Here is a 22158-nt window from a genome sequence, read left to right on the forward strand (position 1 = left end):
TGTTGAAGTTCTCGATTGCACCCTCTACCACCTCCTCATTCTCGGCCTCGTTCAGTGAGTTTGTGATGTAGATCAGAGTTTGCAGACGTGGAACTATTAGGATGGTTGCGGAGGAGAGGAGTTTTTGTCGTTGGTCGTTGGTCGTTGTGTTGTGTTGGTGTTGAATGTGTCGTTGGTATTTCCTACTTGATTCGTAGTTGTGTCGATGTTTTGTGAGTTTGTTGTTTTAGCAGTTGTTTTGTTGTTTCAGCAGTTTCTTACGGTAGATTGGAAAGGAAGATAATATTCAATTAATAAAAAAAAACACTCCAAATTTGGGTAAACTCCCTACCAAAAACGACAAAAACAGTTAAGTTATAATAATCCATTGATCACGCACATTCACGTGCATTGTGTGTTTCGTTGATGTTTCTGTGAAGAGGAAATTCAAGAGAAAATAGTAAAAAATACGTATAATAATAATTCTCACACAGCATGGCGTGTTTCAGAAGCTTGTAATTCTCCATCTTCAACTCCTTCACCTTGTTCTGATCAGTGAAGCCAGACGCTAAGTCCTGGAGAACCGTGGAATCTTGTGTGTTTGATTATGTCTACGTGTTTCTTTGCGTCCGTGTGTGTGCATGTGTGGGTGTTTGTGTGTGTGCATGCGTGTGTGTGTGTGTGTGTGTGTGTGTGTGTGTGTGTGTGTGTGTGTGTGTGTGTGTGTGTGTGTGTGTGTGTGTTTGATATGCGGGTTCACGGTTGAAATAGAACAAAAAGTTAAACACCTATATTAAATAAATTGATATGACAAATGAATGAAAGGACTTAGCTGTGCTAATACAAAATTACCAAAAAGGTAAAATTGAAATAAGATCAAATCAAAATTGAAATACTAACATGTTTGGAAATCGTAATCTGCAATGTCAACATTTCATTCATTCAGACTATTATAGTTTGTTCAAAAGTTAAAAATGTTCGTTAAAATTAAAAGGACTTGATTGCTTTAATTTTCGGAACTAAGACATGTAATTTTTAAATATTTAGTAAAGTCCAGAAATAAAAGTTTTCCAAAATCAACATGAACTTTTCTCACGACTCGTATGAAAAAAAAATCAAAACTTTCATTAAGACAAAAAATCGTTTAGTTATGCCCATTCACAGAAACAGCCATCCACAATTAGAAATCTGAATCCACCTACCTTTGCCTTCGCTGACGATGAAATTGACGGGACTGACCACTCCACTGCGCGTGCACGATGCCTCGACTATCATCACCTTGATCTCCTTCAATGGTTCGACATTGTGCTCGTATTCCAAGAAGGACTCACTCATCAGTTTAACACGGTCTTTTTGATTGATGGTTGTGGCGTTTTAAAAATAGAATCATTATTTTCAGTAGAATCAGTTGTCATATTTGTTTGTTTGTTTGTTTGTTCGATTATTTATTAAATAGAAAAAAACAACCATCTATCTGTTGATTAATTTTTCTTAAGTAATAACCCTGACCTCTAACTCCCAACTTCTCGAGATTCATACTGCACTGTTTCAGTTGTTTCTTCGAAGTGACACCAAAGGCATATACCGAGGACCCCCTGTTGTACAGGATGCTGGCCAGGTGCCCTGCAGAGATGGCCGACCCAACATTGACATACACGACATCATCGTCCTCACCCAAGACCGACACCAGAGCATGCAGGCCAACGCTGCTTGATTTGTCCTTCGTATATTAGCAAACTTTGTTTTAGACCAATAAGTCATTCATCTCTTATGTGTTAATGTATTATGTTTTTTTTTATAAAACAGACGGAATAAACAAGGGTTCTGGTATTTATAATTAAGCTCGTTTTGTTAATATGACGTTTAAATTTCTATGACAGTTAAGTGCTAATCTCGTGTTTTTGAGCGAGTACTTTGCAGGTGTAATAATTAAATAATCTTGCGACCGGATGAATGTGAAACTTTCTACGGAATTTTCGATAAAAATGTACATTGTAATATGAATCTAAAAACCTGCAAAACTAGAAATTTTTTCGTTACAATAGAAATTTTCTCTAATTTTTGCAGCATCTGTCCAGGAAAGAAAATGAGGTCAGGGCAGTGGTCATCATGGAGGTAAGTTAAATGGGTCAGTTCATCTTGCGTAGATACTTCTTTGAAGTTTTTGTCGTGGAGAGCTTGTTTGACTTCATGCAAACTGTTAATCAAAAGTGACGTTGGCATTCAACTGAATTTGCTGCTGATATATATATATTAACACTGCTTTGGAATTTAATAGCTTAATTTTGTTTAATAAAGAAATACATTCCTCCTTCCAAACAGTCATTCTTTCCTCTCTTCCTTCCAACCTCGTCTTAGCAGCATTGACCCACGCGGAGACCAGCATGCCCGATGCGATCTTATCATTCTTCCTCACTGATTCTGGGAGGAAGGAGTCCAACGTCAACACGTTCAGTGATATCCGGCATCTGATTCAAGGACGAGTTCTTATTTAAAATTTCAGAGGGAAATTTTATTTAAAAAAAACAATAACATATTAACAAATATTGAAAGTTAGAAACAGCTGCAAAGTGTTCGTTGAAATAAAAAAAACAGAGAAGCGCAAACGCAGCACAACCTTGCAAGAGCCGCATTTAACTTCGTCCTGTGCTTCATAATATCAGCTTCGATGTTCACCAGTAAAGAATCAACGGAGACGACGTTGGTGGTTCTTCTTCTGCTATCAACCCTCCCACCAATGATGTCACATTCCTTAACATTCTCAACCACATCGTCGTCGTTGTCATCATCTTCGAGATCACTACGAACCAATCTGGATTGGAACTTCCTTTCCATGTAATCACAAAGCACGACGATGATTAAGTTATGCTGCTCTCTATGCTGCTTGGCGAATGAACCAATCGTTCTTAAAAATTAGTCAGAGTGATGCATGCAAATAAATGTTGCTAACTTATTACCTTGCTATTGCTACATCAAGCGATGCCATCAAAACACGTTAAATTGATATCAAAATTATCAAAGTAGTAACATCGGCACCGTCATAACATCAATGTCATCAACAACATCAACTTGCAAACAATCAAATACCAGCGTGCAAACGAATGAAACGCAACAACAAAAGTTCACATGGAACAAACAAACATGAATTAGTTAATTATTTCGTACAAAAAATTCGTACAACAACTCGTTATACATACTTCGGGGTACAACTCATAAAAATGAGATTTGTCCAACATGGTCTCGAGAAATTTTTCATCTACAGAACAAAAAATTAAAATTTCGAGAATATAAACGTCAAATAATTTATGAGAATCAAATATCAAATCCGATAAAATGTGATTCGCTTGTTTGAATAATTAATGAAAGTGTTGCTTGCGTGAATAACTGCGATTGATCATCCATCATTCACTCCATCTCACGCACAGTCTTCTATGCGATGCGTTCATTCATTCGCTCTGTACTTCCACTGATGGATGCACAAGAAGGGATAACTTATTTTCGAGATCATTAATGAATCAACATCTAGCAGCTGCTGCAGCACTCACATTTCAGCGTTTGGAAAACCAGCTGGAAGGACAGCCTCTTCTCTTCCTCGTTCCTGAACAAACTGGACATATCTCTCACGTCATCATCGGCGACAACAGCATCTGATTCACCGCTGGTTTCATCAATCTTTGATGCAGCTGTAGGAATGTTGGCGTCCGTAATGGCTCCAGAAATAGTTTTGCTGCTTCCATGTTTCGATTGTTCATTGTTAGTTGCGGTTCTACCGACTGTACTGTTTGTTTTATTGAATGGTGGTACTTTGTTTTTGGCCGCACTCTTGCCTTTGTCGTCTGCGTCGCCACGACCTGTTAATTTATTTTTGTTGCTGTTGTTAGCGGTAGCAGTGTTGCCTCTAGAATTCTCCAGCAACAAGTTGTCTTCTCTTATGGCTCCGTAGATCTTTGACGCAAGTTTGTATGTGGTGTGGTTGTATCGACAATCCTAATTAAATATCAACAAATAATTTTAACAAAGCTTTATTTAGCGCTTTTATGAACTACAACATTTTCGATTAAAAGACTAACTTCATTGACAAAAAAATGTTTTATCAATTGTTTGTAACGTTCGGTGTTCTTGTTCTTGAGCAAGCAGTAAAATGGTTCTCCGATATCCAAATCAGAAACAGAATTGAAGAACGAAATCTTGGCCACAGCGCCGAACTCATCCGCAGCTCCATAAGCCATATTTTCAAAATAGGAGACTACACTCATGTGGTTGGCACTGGAACTCAAGTTGAGCACTGAATGTTCCATCACTTATAACGCGTACCTGCCGTAGAAGATTGCGTGATAAACTTCCGTATGATAAACAATCATAAATATTAACAACCTGATGAAGTGACCGTATTTTCTGTTCAAAAAGTAATTCGACATGGATTTATTACAACCTCTTACGATATCCAACGTTAATTAAAAAGATCCTATACATGGATGTGCTTCGCTGAAGTTCACCGGAGTGCGAATGGCCAGGTGAACAGTTGGTACCGCCGATATATGGAAAGAAATCATTTGGAAGGACGCCAGCTGATAATTACTCTTTAATCGTCGTTTACGCATAAAATGAACTGATTGCGTGGAATAAATGCGAAACGGAAGAAAAAATCGTTATGACTGACATTGTTGCGAATCAAAATGCATCTCGCTTTTACTCATATTACCTAATGAGTTAATCATAAGTGCAGCTACTATCACTGCTATAATTATTATTTATTGGTTAAGACAGACCTACTTTTATTACAATTATTTACCGTCAGCTGATACACAATGTACACGCGCACACCTCGCACACAAACGAACAGATATACATTACACACACACACACACACACACATCCACGCACTGTCATTAACTATTTCTTTCTTTTGCTGAGATTATACATAAGCAAACATCTTAACCACCATAATAATTTAGTATACTTACTATTAAAGTAAATATACCTATATTACAATAACTATATAATATATATATATATAGTACATATTATTACAATATATATTACATGTACATAAGCATGAAAAAATAACGATGAAAAAGACTAAATTTTATTTCCGTAATATATGAATATATATTTTTCACACATATACATATATATAACTGAAATATATGTATATATATATACATATATATATATATATATAAATATATATATATCCGTAATATACAAACGTAAATGTAACTGTAATATATACAAACATATCTATATTACAGTTTCACTAAATTAAAATTAATGCATTTAATAAAAATTAATAATAATATTAATAATAATAATAGCAATCGTAATAATAATAATAATAATAATTTAATAATAATGCAGTTATGAAATAAAATTACATATACATATGATATTATGTATATATATATATATATATATATATATATATATATATATACATATATCTATATATATCCCTAATGTAGATATATCTAATGATATTGTTTAAAATTAAACCATAAAAAAATGTATCAAAGCAAACGTTAAGAAATACATTAAAATTAAAAAATGAATGACCACGAATGCGATGATGAAGATGACGACGACGACGAGGACGACGATGATGGAAGAGTTAGAGGTATCCGTCCGTGTTTTTGTTCCTCCTCCAATAGAATATGACCTACATACGATTGTTCAAACAGGCAAATGCACCTGCGTGTGTGTCGGTTTATATGCCTGCCCGACTATATGCATATCGCTTACATTGAATCTGTATTAGTGTAGAAATCACATCTATTATAACAAATTCACCTGTTATGTAGAAGGAAGTGATCACTTATAAGTATATGATCAATTGTACTTGGATTTAAATAAATACAATCACGTATTTATTTATGTAAGTGTAAATTAGTTCCTACATGTTTGGGTAGTAGCTTATTTTAAATTATCTATGCATGTGTTTGCAATCAATGTAAAGACAATGTCTAAAAAAGGTCCATAATCAATAGATTGGATAGATCAATCAGTCAATTGATCAATCGGGAAAAATTATTTGAATGCCAAAAGTACTAATCAATCAATCAATCAATCTATCTATCAATCAATCAATCAACAAAATTATACAATGAATAGCATACTACGTGTGCGTGTATTTAACATATAAAACAAACAACTTAATCACATACGTAGTACAAGAACACACTAAACACACACACAAAGGAGAGAGAGAGAGAGAGAAACCAACACAAACATGACCCCTATGCATATTATATCATTCATCATGGTAATACATCACCATGAATACTTGCCAAAATGCACACACGGAGAAAGTTGGCAGCGATCAACCTCTCAAATTCAAAACGTTAATAAACAATATTTTCAAACATACGCAACACAAACTGCCAGCCATCATATCATATGGATGAATGAACACAGACTAACACAGATCATTCTTTCAACTGACTTTTATTCTCTTTAAGGTTTGGTTAAATGTACATTAATAAAATTATGATCAAGATGATAGATGATAGATAGAACTTTCTCTCTCTCTCTCTCTCTCTGTGTGATACTAACAATAGTAGTATTATTAATAATAATTAATAATAATAGTAGTAATAATAAATTCAATTTTTCTATCATAAATAAGATAACGTAAACATTAGGCAACAATCAAAAATAATAATTTAAAAATAAATATTAAATTACTCACAATTCGCGATTAATTATTTTTTTTTCATTGCAAATATTTTTATCCACGAAAACATTAAGAGGAATCACTTCAAACTATTATTAGCTTCATTATAAATTAATTAATTAATCATTAATTAATTAATGACGTCATCGTTTTCACGTATTTTTTTGCACTTTTTGTTCTCTTTATATTGATTTATTATATTTCTTCCAAACCAAATAAGCCAAATTATTTATTACCGGACAGATCTGTGCTTGAACTTTATATAAATAATATTTTATAAATCATTTTATATAAATAATCAACGTAAGATTTTAATCAAGTATGATTTTTTTAGTAATATTAATAACGACTGCAAAATAAACTACACTATCCCAATAACGTCATCTTCTTATTACTAACAAGGTGACGGTGATAATTAATTAATGAAAATAATTATAATTGATAAAGGACAAACACAGTTTTAGATGTACATATATATATGATATATATATGATATATTATATATATATATATATATATATATATATATATATAAACATGGCATTCTATATGTGTCGTCATTTTTATCTGAGAAAAAACAAAAAGTATGACCATCAGGCACACACACTCAGAATGCATTCACACACACACACACACACACATATATATATATATATGTATATATATATATAAGGTACACACACACATATACATATATATAATGCATGCATATACAAAATGTACATAATGCATGGAGTTACATGTACACACACAGATATCTAGCCATATAAATATACACACATTAAAATACATATATATGCATATATACATACAACAACAACAACACACGTTTAGACGACATTTTCTCCGAGATCAGGGGTTGCCGTTTGGCTACCTATGATGAAACCGAAATACCCCTCGACGCCATTCACATCTGTCACTCGCCCCAGTATCACGCAACCCCGCTTTCACTCTGTCCTTCTCCACCTGCCCTCTCCATCCCAATCGCGGACGACCCCTTCCCATCACTCCTTCAACCTCGAACTCCAACGCTCGCCTAATCCCGATCCTTTCATCCCTTCTCAATACATATCCATACCACCGCAATCTCGATCTCCTTATCAATGTCACAATGTCCTCATTCAGTCCCATCATCGACATCAGCTCTGTACTACTCCTCCTATCCTTCACTTTAACCCCACACATCATCCTCACCACAGCTCTCTCTCAGCTATGGTGAGGATATATACATACACATCATTATGCCATAAGTGTATGTATTTGTATGTGTATGCACTATTCAATACACATACCGGCATACAATTGTGTCTACAATTACCAAATTCTCCCACACACACACATGCTACACACACACACACACACACATACACACACACACGCAGAGAGACAGAGACAGTCAGGACAATCAGAGTTGATCAGCGTATCTAGATAGTTGGTCCTGTAATGTTAGAGATGTGTCGTTAGGTGTGTTGTTGAAGCCCAGCATGTTGGCTCGTGTCTGGGACAGCATAACGTGACGATTTGTGTTGTTGTTCATCGGTGTTGTACCGTTGTTGATGTTGTTCGTGCTGTTGCCGTTGTGGTTGCTGTAATTGTTAGTTTTGATAATTTAAATCATTTAATGTTGCGAAATTAATTAAAACAAGATCATTGATAACCAAATGATTGGAATACAAGAGCTGTTATTGCAATAAATTGATTCAAATGCATAACTACGCATGATTCATCTACCTGGTCATTAACTTATTGAACCTATAATACGTTCTATTTTTTCTTCATTACCTATCTTCCTATCACTGAAACTCTGTTCACAATTTTCCTGTAATCTAAAAATTATCAGATTACAGGATCTTTCCATCATCTCACAGAAGGATTTAATGGTATCTTTAGTATGAATTATCTTTTTTTTCAAAGCCTGCACGCCATCCTCGTTCCCTTCTACAACGTTTCAAACGACTACTTTTGTACGCGCACTTCTTTTAAGGTATCAGCATATGACCTTTTGAGGTTCTCTTGAAATCCATTCATCCGGTCATTAAGGTCTTCCTCGGTGGTTCTTTCGTTTACTTCATCTGACTGCACGTAATGTCGCTACTATCTTGAATTTTCTTAATATTTTCTCCCAAACAGTGGCGGATCAAGGGGAGGGGGCGGTACTGCCCCAACCAGTTGTGTGCGTTATTTGTGTCAAAAGTTAGTAAAAGTGGTTGTTTTAAGCAAAAAAGAACTGTTATTGAAAGTAAAATTGACATTTGCAGAAAAGTTGGCCCACCACCAACACAGAAAAGGAAATAAATTCTTCTCGGTCAACTTTATTGAAACCCCCACCATGTCGCCAAATATTTTTCAAGATCTAGCCCCAAGTCAATGTTGTCTAGATCCGCCACTGCTTCTAAATCATTTAGATTCTTGAAAGATTTAACAGCGTCTATTTTGTCTAGACATTTATCACAACTCAACGGAAAATTAGCAGAACTTCTTTAATTATTGGCTCAGAAATTGAAGTACACTTCCAGTGTATAATGGAATTAGAGAACTTGCAACTGTTTATTTACTAGTTAAAGATGGTTTGAAGTTTGTGGTTCGCGATGATTTGTTATACCATTATTTCTCTTGTCCCAATGCGAAATCTCTCTTGTCTCAACTTTTTAATATATTACAGATATATTATGATAAATTATATAAATTATATAAATATATATAAATTATATAAATTATATTATAATATAATATTACAGATTAAACATTTCACTAGCAATTTTTAAATTTGTAATTTACGATAACAAATTTTAACTTTAAACAGCTCAATAGCCGACAAGACAAATGCAATTATGCAGGCCCAAAACTATCAAAGACAGAATGCTAAATGAACAATGCATTTATTCACAAAATAGCTGTTTTGCACGTTATGTCATCATTATTATCTAAGGTTGTCGAAAACCTGCATTCTAAATACAAAACAACAGCCAGCTCAGCTATCGAACCTAATTTGTAATGTATTGTTATTATTATTATTATTATTCCCAGACAGAAGAAGCTGCTGCTGCTGCTGTTGTGTCTGAGTCAGCGACAATCCATTATTATCGTGGTTGACAGCTGATACGGTGGCCTGGCCAGGAGATATGATCTCCAGGACAATATTGCTCGTGCCTTCCATGTTGCTGGCAGACATGTGCTGATTTTGTTCCTGCTGCTGTTGTAAGGTGGGGTGGTTGTTGAGTATCATGTTGGTCAATCAATACCACTAGTCATTATTCATCAAAAAAATAAACAGCAAATCGAATAAGAACATGTTAATAATTAATAAAATATCTTAATGAAAATGTATTTTGTTCAAATCAATCACACTATGACAAAAAAATAAAATAATTCTAGTGAACTTAATGGAGAACCTTTTTAATGATGGCTTGCATGATTTGAGGGTTGTTCTTCAGTACGTTGATAAGTTGTGGATCTGCAACAATATTCGTTGTGTTTCCTTTTCCAGATGTCGTCAACACAATTTTTTGTTGCTGTTGCTGCTGCTGCTGTTGTTGTTGCTGTTGCTGCTGCTGTTGTTGAAGTTGTTGTTGTCGTTTAATAATCAACAACTTTTGGTTAGGATCCGATGAAGAATCACCACTTGCAGCATTGCCAATTTGTTGAGGAGCTGTCAGTCGTGGGTTCATCTGTCTCATGGCCGGTCCAGAAAATTGCTTAAACTGCATACCTGCTCTCAATTGTTGCTGCTGCTGCTGTTGGAGATTAGTTCTTATGTTGTGCTGCTGTTGTTGCTGCTGCTGCTGTTGCTGCTGCACGAGGGCACGCTGTTGTGTGAAAAGTTGTTGCTGCTGCTGATGATGATGTGAGTGTTGTTGATGCTGCATGGTGGCCATCCTCCTACGCATCATCTGGGCCTGCTGATGCCGCATCATCATCTGTTGCTGTTGAAGTTTGTTTCGAATGGCCAGACAGTAAGGAACTCTGCAGAGCATGTCGGTGCAGTGCTTAGCGTGGTAGCAGCAGAGGGCAACCAGCTGCTTACAAACACCGCAGCCCCCCGTGTTACGTCGCTTGCATGACTTGCTGTGCTCGATGATTCGCTTCATCTTTGAGCAGCTTGGCTGTGGACAAATGGACTGTGATGATGTTGTCGGGTCCTGGAAGGATATTGAAAAGATCATTAAGTCATGAAAATTAAATCATTAAAAACAAATAAAAAATGGGCTAAAGCAATAATTGTAACAAGGACTAACGTTAGCATCGAGAGAAGAAAGAGAACAGTAGCAAGCATGCACCAGCGACGCGATGCATCTTTGCAGTGACTGCCTTCTAATCTCTTGTGGTGTTAGCTCGCTCTGATTACCGGCACCTCCACTAACAGAAACAGCGGCAGAAGATCCTGCGGCCATCCCACCGGCTACGAGTTGTCGATTGGTATTCATGGAGGATAGCGATGAGGAAGAAGAGGATGTCATAGCGTTGTCGTAGTCGTCATCGAGACCGAGTCCCATCTTTTCCATCTGGTGACTGTGTCCCAGTTTCTGGTAGCATGGAACGCAGAGGTCAAAATCCTGGTGGTCAAAAGTGGTCATTGTTTAAATTTTATTATATTTACCAAAACAACATTTTTAAAACAAATTGAAACAAAAATTATTAATGTTTTAAAATAAAACAATTTCAATGTAAAATATTCCCACTTTTCAAAAGCTAAACGAAGCCAAAGACGCATACATACATATATATATATATACATATATATATATATATTATAATCACAAGATTACAATACTACCATCATGAGATTAATAAATTAATCACAAGATTATACAAGTGTAAAAAACGTCTTTCAAATTCCACCAATACACCAAGTCATTTAGAAGCCGTGACCAAATGATTGATATTAAACTTTAGAATATGAAAATACAAACGAAGGTACGTCAACAAAAACAAACCATCAAGAAAAATAAAACAAGAAAGATGAAAAGAAAAAGACTAACGTCACAGACGGAGCAATGGTAATGAGTCTCGATATTTGTTCGACAGTTGTTGCACAGGTAGCCAAAGTTGTCCCTGGCTTGTGTGTGTAGCTCGTACAACATGACCATGGAAGAATGTTTAGCTCGACGAAGAGAAGAGAACTCGTAATGTTTCTCTTTGGCCGTCATCAGAAAGTTGTCCCGACCATCCATCATGTCGCTGGAAACAAGTGGATCGGGGTCAACAATTTGTGGCAAGTGATGAGAGGATGAGGAGTACTCGTGGCTGGTGCGGAGTCGAACTACAAAGAACACCTGATGAATATCATATAATACATTGAACATCCCACGCAAATAATGTGTACTTGATTGTATCATTTACAAATCATTGTTGACTGACATGCCATTCATTTAAAACTTGTCAGTTCAATTATGAGTAATTCAAATGTGAAAACTTTAAGCCAATTTTAAAAATGACCGGTGATAGTGAAGTGTGACGATCAATTTCTCAATTAATACACAACAGCAACACCAGATTGACTAACTAACCTCCTTATGTTTCTCCATCATGGTGTAAAGTTTGGACATGAGATCATTTCCAGGATATGCTTGGCCCATTTTGGAGGAGGACTTTTTGTTCTGAGTGGACTTCTTGTTCACAGTCTTCTTCTTGTTCAACTTCCCTCCCTTCTGATTCTTCTTTACAGACATCTGCAATATTCAATTATGAAATAATAGCAATACTGCTTATTTGAATGCCGGCTCCACAAAATCTGTGCATCACCAATTAATCGCTTTAACATCATATCTACAGTCATCCTCACGATTTAAAACATCGAAAGCCACAACGTATAAATAACGAACTATTACAAATAGGAACCCACCTCTCCAGAATTTGAATGGTTATCAATATCCATACCACAGATATCATCAGTAGAGGCAGCAGCATTACTACAGCCACCAATCCCATTCCAGTCATCAGCTGCAGTAGCAGCAAAATCACCACTGCAACTTTCAGCAATAGCAAATTTCCTTCCTATTTCTTCCTGCTCCATCTCACTGATGCACGTTTCAATGACATTCGGCCAAAAGTCACCCTCAAAGTATGGCATCTCTGTGACATTCTTCATTCCATTCTCAATGGCATCTTTTATGATGTCCTGGTTTCAAATAGTGTTTTTAATGTTAATTAGCTCTTTCAATTTAAAACACAAACTCATAGAACAATCTATTATACACATCTGTTAATTCATGAATGTACGCATAGAAGACACTACCTTGTAATCGATGACGACCCTTTCAATTATGGCCTTATCGAGCATCTTCTTGTACCAATCAGCCAGTCGCTTTGGCTTCGGTATCTTCATCTCAGGAGGATGGCAATGGAAGATATAGTCATCACCTTCGCTTGGTGGACAGGCCCAAATGTGTGCCGTCGTGTATCTGAAAATAATATAATTTGCAAATTAATGTACATCTGAAATCAATATTAATCTTAAAACTAACAAATAGATCACTAATCAATTTTAGAATATGTGTCTCTGAAGATTATTTCCAACATCAATGCACGATTACCTATTTCAACACGCGATTACCTATTTCAAACTTGAACCATTCAAAGCATTAGCAATAACTCATCAAAATAGTCAAACAAATATGATGGAAAAACTTGTACAAACCCCAAATTCTTCACGTAGTCTAAATATCCTATGAGAATTTCATGATAGACAGAAGTTCTGAAATGTCGTGGCTGGAAGAAGTTGACACTATCCAGGTAAGCAATGTACACACGCCTGTTTCATTCAATGGTTAAGCACAGTTAAGCGTCAGTTGTAAACATTTTTTACAATGATGCCAAACAATCTAACAATAAAACAACAACTACCACGAACTATCTGATAACAAAGCAATCATAACAATCATTAATTTAGTCAGCTGGTGTGATGTTTAAGACACTCAATATCGCCGTTGCAATGCTCGGGTTCAAATGCTAAAAGATCCCTGCCTATCACATGCTGCGATTTACTCAGAGAGAGATAATAAAACAACCACCTTACAACACTACGACTGACCTTGTATTTGGAGGTGGACATTTTGACCCATACTCTTGGACATGCATTCCAAAGAAACAAACATCGGTGCCATTGATATCCTCGTAAGCAAATATGGCCTTAGCAGTATATGGAAAAGATTCGGGAAACTCAGAATGGTGTGAGTTGTCAACATACGATGAGGATGAAGAAGATAATGCTAGCTGTTGTTGTTGACTTGCACAAAAACGTCCCTTCATGCCTGGCTTAACTTCGACGAACTTCTCTGAACTGGAGTGCACTCGAATGATGACGTCACCAGAACCTGACTTGTTGTCACGTAAGAAGGAGTTGATGCGGTTCTCCAAGTATGTGCCTAGTTTTGTCTGTGGGAGATCTGCAATGTGCAGTTGGGTTAAGAGGGTATGAACGTTGGCTTGCAATTACAACCATGCTTACAAATTAGACGGGAGCACTATCCAATCAGAAATAATACTGATAATAACAATTGGAGAGCTGCCGATAGCAATAAACAGCAACAAACTATAACAACACAGAAAAATAAAAACATGATAAGAAAGAATGAATAGCAAATAGCAAAGATCCCTTGAAACTTACTCTTGGCAGTGTACTTGTTCTCCTTCCTCTTGATATTGGCATGTTTGCAGCAGTGGTGACATACAAAACAATCTGGCCAGATAGGTTGATAGTACAAGGAGCATATCTGGTGCTGTTTGCGGCCGCAGTGAGTGCATTCCACAAACAGTTCTGGCTCTTGTTTGTTGTTTTTCAAACGACTGAATGATGCCTTCTCTATTATCCTGTAAAAAATTAGAAGAAAAATCGATAGTAGTAATAAGAAAGCACAACAAATAACAATAAACTTTACCATATTGAAAATTGATACTATATACTAACATAAAATTCAAATTTAAAAAAAAAACGAAAGATCTAAGCTTAATATAAATTAGAAAATGACCAAACATTAAAGTAATGAATAAAAAGATAACTGACACAGGAGGTTGTGTAGGGTCATCAGTCAACTCCACGTCCTTACTTTTTATGTCATTGAAGCAACTCTCACAGTAAACGTACCTGTCAATTTAATTTTGAGTTTTAAAGGTTAAAAGTTACTCTCTCTCTCTCTCTCTCTCTCTCTCTCTCTCTCTCTCTCTCTCTCTCTCTCTCTGTTGCGCTTGCTTCAGAGGTCTTAGCAGTATATGGAAGACGACCTTGTTTGTTTTTATTTACGTTTGTTTGTTGAAGGGTTAGTTTTTTTTCATTATATTTAGCAGGTATTTTGAGCTATGCTTATAAAACATTATACAGTACATAAAAAATTAACAACAATAAGACTTAGAAATAATAACAATGTAGAATAGAAGTTATTTTACAATCACTGAACAAATGCTTGCACAATGTAACAATATATAACATGCAAGCAAACAACAAGAAACAACATTACAAATGACAACAGGACAGACTTGTTCAGATAGCCAAAGTAAGATGCTTTGACGGGAATTGTGCACATCGGCTTGCCGTAACAGCAGAGGACCTGAGGATTAAAGTAGTAATAGCGACCACAGCAGTAACCCAGTGACTTCATCAATGCCTCTATTTCCGGTTCAAACACTTCCGAAAGCTGTCATTCATTGGGTTGGGTCAAATTATCCAATTATTAAATATATTGAATAAATTGTTTGTAAGTATTTTTTGTAATTAATATAAAAAAGACTAATTAATTGATAGCAGTTCAGCACAAAATCACTCGACAAAACATCCCAATAAAACTGGAACTTTACAAAAACTAGAATATAACAACCAGCAGCTAAATAATCAATTAATCAAACAGACGCAAAAACAATCAACCAACCACTCAATCAATCATACCAGTCAATCAACTTACTTTAGTACAGTATTTGTGGACTTTTGATGCCTTACGATTGTAGACCCATGCATTATTGAACATCAGCCAAACATCGTTGACCATCTCCCAGGGTTCAGTGTACACGCCTGTATCCAGCTTCCTCCTGATCTTCGACAAGTCCATTGGTTTACGGATTACATCAAAGTAATCCTGCATTTGTTTATTTGTTTGATTAGTCAAAACTGAACCAGAGGACAGATTATAGTATAGAGAAAGAAAAAGAAAAACTAACTGGAATGTTTAACTGAAGAGGGTCAACAGGTTGCCTGAATGGCAGAGATTCTGGGTCCAATCGATACAACTTTTCAAGAATGGGCATCAGATATTGTCGCAATTCGTCACACTTCCATTCTGTCATATTATCAGTTACGTGTTACATTTTATTATTTAATATACCACATTACATTAACATTAAGGGTTAAAACATATGTATATTTTTTATTGCATTGTATCATAAATGAATAGAAAGCTAGTCTAATAAAGCAACTATTTGATTGTTAGTCAGTAAATTGTTAAATACAAATTTTTCAATTAATTTGATGCCCAACAGAGATAACAATAGAAAGGTGGACAAATAAATAAAAAAGAAATAAGATGAAAAAATTACAAACCTTTCTTTCGAGTTGGAACCTTTTTCTGTGTATCTTCAGCCATTTTGTCATCATCCAAAGAACTGAGAGTGAATGGTTTACTCTCAAATTTGGATTCAGTTTTAATTTCTGTCTGCACAACATCCTAGTTCAATGAAAAGTTTTGAATTTATATACTTACAATAAAATTTTCTATAGTTTTTTTAATAATTTTTTCATCCCACACAAGTATCATATTAAAAATTTGAAAATTGTAGTAAAAAGTAAAAATGATACTTGAATAATGATTAACTAAATCACTTGCTGTTCCATTCATGTCAAAAGTAGATGTCAGACATAATTATATAGCAGGTATGCAAAGAATACAAATAAATAATAAACATATGTAGGTATGTGTGAGTGTGTGTGTGAGAGAGAGTGCGGGTGTGTGCATAGCAAACGTGATATAGAAGCATATATTAATTAATTAACCTGTTCTTTCTTTTTTATCAGTATGTCCTGCAGTTGTTTTTGAGCAGACGGGCCTGCTGTCGCTCCATTAACAGTCTGGTTCATTTGTTAAAAGTTAATTTTAAATACTTCATTGATGTGGATGTGTTGAGGGTGAAGTTATTATGGAGTTGCATCGTGGTGGATTGTGTACAGTTACATTAAAATAGTGAATGGAAATGTAAGAACGCAACAAATGTAATTTCAGCAGTTTCTTTATTAGTGAATTATTTTTCAATCATAATTTATTATATATACAGCTGACTGTTTGTTTTCAGTTCATTCATTCATAATAGTTGTAGATAAATTTAAACAAAGTAATTAAAATATATATAGCACAGCTAATGCAATGTCTGAATTATATTTGCATCCAAACTAGGTCATAAAACAAATAACTAGCACCACATAGATTTAAATTTGATAATTGACAATTATTAATAAATTGCTGAAAGTTTGAGGAGCATAAATTTCATGATTCAAATGTTTGTGTAATTCATACATACAGTTTTTATCAACTAGAAAAAACAAACAGAATCAAACTGACTTCACTAATTGTCCTATTGTTAGGCACAGTAGTCATAGAAGTTTCTCCACCATTAACAACATTGTTGTGGTTGGTAGCCGCAGCAGCAGCAGAAGTCGTGGAAGCAGTAGCTGTGGTAGCAGACAAACCATCCGATTGTAGACCTAAAGTAGACAGTGACTTCTGTTCAATTATTCTTTTTGTTCTGCGTTCCTCAAGCTCTTTTTGAACTTTGTAGATCTTCTCAGCCAGGAAATGATAATACTGCTCTCGACTGTTGGCTTGCTCATACATATCCCCTGCACAAGTTTTATTACAACTGCTATTATAATACTCTAATAATTAACTAATTCACTCTCTACAATTAAGAATCAACTATTTTGCAAACATACATCATCCAACAGTTTCAAATGTAAAACTTTCATTTGAAGCATTATATAAGAGAAATGAATAAACAATAAGGTTATGAACTATGACGAAATCATCAATTATTAGAAATAATAAACCACCTTCGACTTTTCTGGCATACTGGACCAAACTGTTCATTCGTTTGTCCATGAATGCCTGACGATCAGTTGTAGGAAAGATGGCATGGACTCTGTTTGAAAACCACAAAGTTCTCATATATTGTTCACTAAAAATAAATAATTGCAATTTGTTAAAAACTATCTGTTAACATAAGTTTTTCATTTAAAATGTTAAAATTCAATGTAAGTAAACAGGCAAGAATTAAAACTACAAATAAACTAGGAATATGCAAAAATTGTCAGAAATAATTTTTGTAAAATGGATAAATAGGTTACATTCTAAAACGACTTATTAGACAGTTGTGACTCACAGTTTCAGTACAAGATGGGTTCTGAGGTCATCTGTGACGGTGGCATGCCAGCTCTTGCTTGCACCGTTGTTCAGAGAAAGTGGTAGACACGCTGATTGTAACGAAGAAGCCTCCAGTTGGGTGGTCTTAGATGACGACGACGACGATGGTGTTGATGAAGATAATGATTGGTCGAGCTGCTGATTATTGTGATTGGTTGTGAGGAATGTGTGACAATTTGTAGTGTCATTAATTAGCGAGAGTCCTAAGGCTTCATATGCTTTCGCCATCATAGCTGGCTGAAAAGAATGTTGTTGTGACGTCGTTGGTGCATTAGTTGATGTCTGGTGATTGTTTAAGACAGACGACGTCGATGTTGATGATGTCTGTGCATTGGTTGTTTGCAGAAGCGACTGAAGAGTAATGTTGTTAGGTGCCATCACTGTTGACAATGTGCCATTTTGTTGTGTTAATGAAAGGCCATTGTTAATGTTGTTGACACTGCTACTGCCATTCATCGTTGCAACATTATTTTTGCTGTCAGCTAGTTTGTTGTTGTTCAGTTGTTGTCGCTCCATAATTTTCTGTCTGACAGGATTACAAACAGAACAAGCAGGAGCAACACAGTTCCTAGAATGATGCAGAATTTGTTTCGAAGAAATACAGCAGTACTCTGGATAGGAAAAAAAATTTATAAACATGTTTCATTCAATCTCATTAATAAATTAATCATAAAAAAATTAATTTTGATAGCTAGGCATTACATGCTGTCTTTGAAAGACTTTTCACTATAAGCTTATTGATATTTTTCTAAAATCTAAAGTTTGAAGGATTTGCTATAATATAAATATTATTTTTGACCTCTTAGCCTCATCTGAAATAGAGCAATAAGTTAAGACTGTCCATCAATTTAGCAAATAACAAATCCCTATCCATAGTGAGAAGAGACAATTTTAAAAAAAGAAAATACAGTTTTAAAAATATATAACCAAAAAAACTTCAGGTCCCCTTAACATTACATAAGTAGATGATAGTGAAGAGCAAACATAGATGCCATCAACAAAAATAAACTTCTTCAATCCCGAAATAAAATAAGAAAAAGCAAATAAATAAATGATAAAGGATTATATGAGAAATTTTCTGTCTAGAAAGCAGATATTATAACAAAAAAAAAGTCAGTTGAAGTAAATAAACAATCAAGTAAGCAAAATTATCAAACTTATTTAAGAATAACTAACCTTTGCACGCCTTCTCCAATTTACAAGTTTCAATATGGCTCAATAATTTCCTCATAGCCGGGCAATGTGGCTGGTCGCATGTGAAATTTGCGAGCCCATTTTTTTTCAGTTTGTTGGCACAGTCTTCAGCATGTAACAATAAAAGAAGCTGCTGTTGGATTTGTCGCCTCTTCGTTGGATCTGATAGTGTACCAGTAGTTCTTGTCGTAGCTGTCTGAGGCTTGGGTTGTTGCTGTCGTAGCTGAGTTTGTTGAAATTGTTGTTGTAGTTGAGTGTTTTGTTGTTGCTGTTGTTGCATATTTTGTTGCTGTTGCAATTGCTGAATATTCTGTTGTTGCTGTTGTAATTGTTGTATATTTTGTTGTTGTTGCTGCTGCAATTGCTGTATATTCTGTTGTTGTTGTTGTTGCAATTGTTGTAAATTTTGTTGTTGCTGTTGCTGTTTTTGCAGTTGTATTTGTAACTGTTGGGATGGTTGTTGTTGTAATTGCTGTTGTAGTGTTTGCAATTGTTGTTGCTGTTGTTGGTTCCTGACAATTAATGCTGTATTGGCTGTTGGTTGTTGTACTAAAACTTGCTGGCGAAGTACAGCAGGCTTCTGGGGATTAAGCACTTGTTGCATTTGAAGCTGAATTGGCTGCATCACTTGCTGCTGCTGTAGCTGCTGCACATGCTGCTGCTGCTGTTGTAACTGCATCTGATTAGTTTGCGGTTGCAGTTGATTTTGCTGTGGCTGCTTTTGAACAATGACATGATTGATCTGATTGGACAGTGTCTGTTGGGACTGGACTTTCTGTTGAAATTGTTGAGGAGGAACATTGCCATTCGGCGGAATGACTAATGTTGCCATTGTCTGATTTGTGTAAGCCACCTAAAAAATATATAAATTATTTTATGACATGATACCAAAAAATTTTATTACTTTTATTATTCATATATACATGTTAAATTTCAAATTAATTAAATTATAAAAATTCTATTGTACATAGACTTATAAATAGATGAATAAATAAAAAAATAACGGTACTTGTTTGTTGTTTGGATTTTGTTGCACGACAAGTACAGGTCTAGGATGTTGCTGCTGCTGCAAAACAATAGGCTGGTATATGACCGGGGTTGATGTCGAAGATGATGAGGCAGGCAAATTATTTTGAACAATGGCAACAGGATTCCGTAAAGAAATATTTTGATATGGTATTCTCAAAGGAACAACATTTCCTGACTGGTTACTAAATGTAACCACTGCAGCAGTTGTTTTGCTGTTTGCGGAAACTGTTGTTGTTATAACATTTTGTAAATTCGTAGCCAGAAGAGGTCGTTGCTGCGATGATGTTGCAGATGATACATGTTGAATGTTCACTGGATTCTGAAGTCTTAACAACCCTATTTGATTCACATTTTGGGATGGCAAGGGTTGAACGACAACATTAGGAGGTATGTTTGTCGAAAGAATAGCCTTAGTATTGTTGACAGTTTGAACATTAGAAGGTGAACCCAGTAATGTCCCAGATTGAATTGCCAATGCAGGAGTTCCTGTTGGCGCTGAAGCATTTGTCTGCACTTGTGGTTTAATTTGTTCGACCACATCAGGTGAATTACGTTTTATTGGGTTAATGAAAATTTTTGTCAATTTATCCGCAAAGGGAACACAACTGATTGTAATGTTGACTTTGTTGTCTTGAGTTGCATCATTTGGTAACGTTGAACCGGAAGGTTGCAAACTTGTTTCATTGCCTTAGAAATAAATATAAAAAATAAAAATAACTTTTGTTATAAAAAAAATAATTCAAAGCGGATTTTAAAAAAGAATTCTTACATTTTGGTTCTTCTACTTTTAGACGTTTAGATGGGGGTTCTTCAGTGTTGCTGTTCATTTCATGCTAATCTGTGCGACAACCAAAATTATTTTGAGTTGTTGATTATGCATAAAAATGAAAAAATAAATGATGCAAAAAATTATTTTTAATTGAAAACTAGCATCATCCAACGTAAAAAATTAAATAAAATATGAACATAGATCTAATTATCGCACGAAAAAATTCAGTTTATGGGTAAAAATTACTAACCGAATCGCGAAGGAATTACAATTACGAATTAGGCATCCGCCGTTCGCAGAGCACGAGATATCGGCCAACGAATGCAACAAACTCTAATGAAATATTCTGACAAAATAACTAGTAAAAACGTGAAAATTTCACCGATTATTCTAAATAACTTTCAGCTGTTACAAAATCAACATATATTTTAAAATTATCAACGATTAGTTGGTATAAATATAACAAAATGGCGAAAAAAATCACAAATAAAAGCTAAGACATCCGCCATCTTTGAGGTTCGAGTTATATATATCCATGTATGAATATTAATTAATATACGATCTTTCTACATATATATATATATATATATATATACATATATATATTTTACGATCTATAACAATGTACGGTGTTAATGTATTGTATTATGTAAAGAATCTAGAATAATATTATATATATAAATATATATATATATATATATATATATATATTTATAACTAATTCAAAATATTAGAAAATCAACCAAAAAACTTGTTAATGCTGAATCGTCGGTGGATTTTTTGAACAACTGTATAGAACTTGGTCTTCTTCCTAATATATATATATATATATATATACGTATAATGAAAAATTTTATATTGTATATATAAAATTTATATCGGATACATGAAATATAGTATTTTATAAAAACATAGCATATATTATTTAGTAATTTATATATATCATATATAAAGAATGATATCTAAATATGCGTGCTTAAATATATAATAGTTAAATAAATTTATCTCTATGCGTATGTATTAGTAGATTTAATTTAATAAATAAAAAATAAACCACTAACAGACTGTCTTATAGATGGTTCAAATTGTTTGAACTCAAACTCCCGATCATTATAATTTAT

At 34.7% G+C, this 22158-nt stretch overlaps 2 protein-coding genes across 2 annotated transcripts; both read right to left on the reverse strand.

The window, feature by feature from the left end:
• Positions 1–1420: 1420 nt before the first annotated feature.
• Positions 1421–2847, reverse strand: HELRODRAFT_84266 (hypothetical protein; the record flags this gene model as incomplete). The annotated part of the gene is made up of 5 exons (XM_009024019.1): positions 1421–1699; positions 1993–2176; positions 2328–2447; positions 2594–2628; positions 2737–2847. Coding segments are annotated over 5 exons (729 nt in total), but the record flags the coding sequence as incomplete, so codon positions are not given.
• A 5207-nt stretch (positions 2848–8054) lies between these two features.
• On the reverse strand, positions 8055–21530 carry HELRODRAFT_192840 (hypothetical protein; the record flags this gene model as incomplete). The annotated part of the gene is made up of 24 exons (XM_009024042.1): positions 21288–21530; positions 21038–21106; positions 20249–20955; positions 19222–20092; positions 18005–18656; positions 17676–17800; positions 17188–17465; positions 16626–16700; positions 16176–16299; positions 15797–15915; positions 15544–15714; positions 15122–15279; positions 14652–14732; positions 14256–14458; positions 13680–14034; positions 13287–13400; positions 12885–13050; positions 12492–12767; positions 12157–12318; positions 11629–11922; positions 10885–11202; positions 10042–10788; positions 9634–9842; positions 8055–8235 (listed from the first exon to the last, which is right to left on the reverse strand). The coding sequence occupies exons 2-24, from the start codon at positions 21093–21095 to the stop codon at positions 8055–8057; spliced, it is 6444 nt and encodes a 2147-aa protein (XP_009022290.1). The 5' UTR covers positions 21096–21106; positions 21288–21530.
• Between the last annotated feature and the right edge of the window lie 628 nt (positions 21531–22158).

The sequence above is a fragment of the Helobdella robusta genome (assembly GCF_000326865.2).
Source record: "Helobdella robusta unplaced genomic scaffold HELROscaffold_39, whole genome shotgun sequence".
NCBI classification, from domain to species: Eukaryota; Metazoa; Annelida; class Clitellata; order Rhynchobdellida; family Glossiphoniidae; genus Helobdella; species Helobdella robusta.